This window comes from Zerene cesonia, chromosome 26 (assembly GCF_012273895.1).
Source record: "Zerene cesonia ecotype Mississippi chromosome 26, Zerene_cesonia_1.1, whole genome shotgun sequence".
In the NCBI taxonomy this organism is placed as follows: Eukaryota; Metazoa; Arthropoda; class Insecta; order Lepidoptera; family Pieridae; genus Zerene; species Zerene cesonia.
Window position 1 is genome coordinate 632073 of NC_052127.1, and position 4737 is coordinate 636809.

Here is a 4737-nt window from a genome sequence, read left to right on the forward strand (position 1 = left end):
GTACCCGCTACCTGCACACGCACACCTCGACTTGCACGGACACGCACGTAAACGAACGTGTATAGTAATATATATATATATATATATATACATATATATATACCTAAAGGTATATATATATACCTTTTTATATTCTATAAAAATATATATATTTGACGTCATACTTTTAAAATATAGAAATGTGAAAACTTTTAAAAACACATTTTCCGTAATAACGGGGCTGATGATGACGTTAATTTTGAGAGTGATAATAATTTTAATGGTGATGATGATGATGATGAGTCGTCTGTTTCAGTACGAGATCCAGGACAAGCTGGAGGAGATATTCAACTCGATATCGGAGGAGCCGCTGCTGCCGGTCGGCGCGAGCTCGCCGAGCGGCAAGCCGCCGCCGCAGCCCTATGCCAAGTACCTCACCGAGCTGTTTCTGTATTGAGGTGCGTGAGGTCACGGGGTACGGGGCATGGGACATAAATTCAATCGTAAACTTTTACCAAGTGTTTATGAATAAACGCTGTTGTATACTACTACGACTCAATTTGTATAATAATTTAATTTTACTTTATAATGTTATAAAATAATCTAAAAAATAAAATTGTTTGCTGATCATTTGCAAATGATATAATCTTACAAGTCTGGAATAAAAAATTCTAAATCATTAGCACATAATAAAAACAAAAACGGACCTTAAATAAAACCTTGTGGGACACGCCGCTGTGCCCAGCGTGTTTTTTCATTTCAGTGAAAGTTTTTTACTTCGGTAAGTAGAATAAAAAAGAGACTTACAGATCTTAAGCAATTTTTCAAATGAATTAATTTCGTCAGATCATTATTAAATGCATTAAAAAATCACAAAATCAAGCAAATTGGATGCTTGGAAAATTTTTCTGCTTTCTATTTATAATTGTTTAAGCAGTATTGCAGTTATTATGGAATCTCTTATTTTTAAAAATGATGATGATTTTTTTTGTTTCAGATGAAAAATACAATGTTGATAGCTTGGTCTACTTATTGCAATTTAAAATTTATTACATCTTATAGCTTTGTGAATCTAATATGTAGAGGGTTTTAATATCGGTATAACTGGTTATGAGGTCTAAGGTTTGAGAATTGAAGCTGTATTTCTATCAAAATCTCATCATTATTGTAGTAGCGGGTTTGTGGTGATAGGTATCAACAGCAGCTGTTTGAGATGTTTGCAAATAACGGTTTAAGGAATAGTCGTTTGATGAAAAAATTCAACGTAAAACAACAGTTAAAGTTAAATAATGGTTAACTTTTTGATTATATTTTGTAAAAGTAAAGTTGAGTGGTTATAGCATGAGTAGGATGGTGGTGAGGTCCCAAGTTTAATCCCGGGTTTAGCTTAAGTTGCTGAAAAGTTAATGCAACAACTTAAATACCAACTTCAAAGTACAAAACGGCATGGGTGGTATAGAAGTGGGATAAAATCATATATACATGATGTTGTCCCACTCCCACTTGTGGAAGAGAGTATATGACTAAAGGAAATGAGTAATTTATTTATTGATTGATATATCTATATTAGAATTTTTTTACGAGTACACTTTAAAATCATTTTTTTAAATTTTCTTTTGTAATAAATTCAATTTTTATAAAATTAGCGACTTATTTTCTGGTATTAAAGGCTACTATTTATTACATGTTTGCGTACATGTAATAAAATAAATACTGTTGAATATTAAAACCCCTTTTGTAAAGTCAGTTAGAAATTAACTTATTATGATATTGTTAGCAGTATTTGACGTTATAAATACTTTCAATTAATAATCAATTGATAACTGAAATTGTTACATCAAAAATAAAGTATACAGCTCATATTTTATATTTAACTCAAAAATGTATAAAATTATAATCTGTCAATTGATATTTGAAAATTATGGTGAATAAAATGTTTAAAAATAATTAAAATTTATTAAATCAATTATTCAATTTGCAGTGTTTGTAGGACTAGTGAAAGAAATTATAATATAACCAAATATTGATTTTTTTAACAATATAATAATCATTATTACATTGAGGGGGGGAGCTTTCTTATATAGATCTTTTTCTATAAAACTTTCCATACCTTATTTCAAACCCATTAGAGTACTCCATAGCGTTATAAGGCCTATATATCCTTTAAGCTTACATCTATCTATTTATCAAAATGCTTTAAAATCCAATCAGCGGTTAAAGTTAATAAACAGACGAATGCATAGAGTTGGTTTCGCATTAATGCGAATATAACTTTTTGTACGAGAGTTTTAAGTATGAAACTTAAAACTTAGCTATTCGCTTAAACACATAGCAGTAATTTTTCCGGTTTGAAGTTATGTACAAGGTGATATGCGAATACTCTCAATAATATAATTTTTTTGTCGAAAGTGTACTCAACTGCAATAAATAATATTTTAATATTTGAGTGTACTAAAATACCTAGTAAGTAATTTTACTTTAACTTATTGCTTTAAATAATAAAAAAAATATAATAAATTCAAATGCATTTACAAACATTCCTTCATGAAACGAAGCGTAAATCGAACGATTATCTGTTTAACAGTAATCTTAAAACCTTTTAATAATAATTTAATAAGGCTTCCGTATAAATAAGCTACAAGGCTATTGCATTTCAGATTCATCCAATTTATGACATACGGACGGACAGTCGGACAAACAGATAAACAGACAGCAGTCTTAAATAATAGGGTCCAATTAAGACACATTTAAGTGCTCAATTAAATTTTTAGAAATGAAAAATTGAGAAAAGCTTCATGAATTATTGAGTTATAGAGTTTGTTTTATCAGCTGTTTCTAATGGTAACTTTTAATGAAAGTTCCGTTTATCATGGCGGCAAACCTCGATTGAGTTGCCAACCACGCAGAAGATATTATATTATATTGCATAATATTACAAACGCTAGTGGACTCCCTATTTTATCACTTTGTATGTTATCTCTCTCTCAAATTGTTATAAAACTGTTTATTTTTTTTTTTATTAAAATGAACTACAATTATTATATTATATATATGCATGAACTAATAAATATTTTACAATTGTTATTTATTAAAATGATATTCTAGAAAATGTGTATGAAATGTTAAAACAAGCTTGTGTTATGTTTTTGACATAATTTTTGATCAATTTAGTCAGTACCAGTGTGTGTTAAAAATTGTTGAAACTCCATATTTGTATATATCATGACGGTAAGGTATTAATTATAGCTTGAATGCGTGGTATTATTTTGTCTTTGTACTTATAGTGGAGTAGGTTGTGTTCTAACAATAAAATATGAGGTTATGATGTTGTGTTTTATTTCTGTCCTATGAATTACAGTTTTGCTCGTAATCTGATTCACGATTTATGTTCTAATGTGATTGTAATTTGTGCAAAATGCTATTCGAAATTGTGTAGCGATTCTGGTGTGCTTAACAAAATATCTATTATTCTATATAAACTCGGTCACAAAAAGAATTACTTTACCAAGTAGTCGATCAGTGAAGTCTAAATTAGAAATTGAATCATAATAATTGTTACCCAATTTTCAATGCTTTTATATGTAAGGTATATTGAATTGGTAGTAATGTTTTAAATGTTTGGGTGATTATGATGAATATAATTTTTTATTTCTCTTCCAATCTGTCCGGCTGCACAGTAAATGGGTGCTGCCTCAATTTTCGTATTCAAATCTTTTTTTTTTAATTCTGGTTCATGTGCACAAACTGACTGACGGTAAGTATATGCAAGAATTGTAATGGAAATTACCTCATTAGGAAGCACAAAAAAACTAAAAATAAAAGACATTTAAAATAAAAATAAATTTTATTTTAATACCTATCTACACTTTACATAAAGAATATATTAGTTAAGTTAAGATCAGTTTGTGATGACACAAAACTGAAACATTATTTCGAGACATGTTTTATTGAACTGTTACTGTTGTGAACATTTAATCCAATAGCTTTTTTTATGTGTAATTGGGCCGATGCTACGATATATAAGTAAAAATACATATAGTGCTATCTCATATCATTCAAAAGTGAAAGAGAGAGATAGCTTCTGTAATCCACACAAAATAGTAAAAAGTAGGTTAACAACATACTCGTATGTGTGAATAATTAATCAGCCCACTTGAATTCAATTTCTTTGTGCATTGCTATTCAAAATAATTATTTACAAATCCAAAATATATAAAATATAAAACTTTTTGGTACAGTCTTTGATTTTATTATCATTCTGTAAAACAATTCACAAAAATATCTTCAGTAACCCAACATGGACAGAAGTCTTATGTAGCCCAGTTTGACAACTTCTGAATATGATCTGTTAGGATTATTGCATATTAAGTTTCATTAAATAAAAAAAATGTTTAATCAGAGACTTTATCAGCAAATTGTGAAACTGGCCTCACTATATAAATTTAATATTAAAAAATCAACGCCTATAAAAATAAAATATTAAGGTTATATGGCATTCGGTAACAATTAATTAAATTGGCAATGGCAGCTGGCTAGCTGCATGCCAAATTTCATCCTGATCGGTCCAGTAGTATCAGCTGTGCGTTGGAAGATCAATCAATCAGTAACATTTGTGTTTTATCATGAAGTTGTTTTATATATTATTGTAGATGTGAATATTTCTAAACAATTAAGCCATAAAACTTAATACAGTTTTGCTTAACTGAAATCCCGTGTCCCCTGTGGGGCATTGGCCATTAGTTTTTCAGTGATCTAATA

The 4737-nt window shown here is 29.1% G+C and overlaps 1 protein-coding gene across 1 annotated transcript in view; it reads left to right on the top strand.

Annotated features, from left to right (window-relative positions):
- Positions 1 to 3304, top strand: part of LOC119837144 (protein EFR3 homolog cmp44E) — a 25651-nt gene extending 22347 nt beyond the window's left edge. Inside the window, 2 exon segments of the mRNA XM_038362665.1 lie at positions 296 to 437; positions 977 to 3304. Coding sequence (XP_038218593.1) covers positions 296 to 436 — 141 coding nt within the window. The 3' untranslated portion in view covers position 437; positions 977 to 3304.
- Positions 3305 to 4737: the final 1433 nt, after the last annotated feature.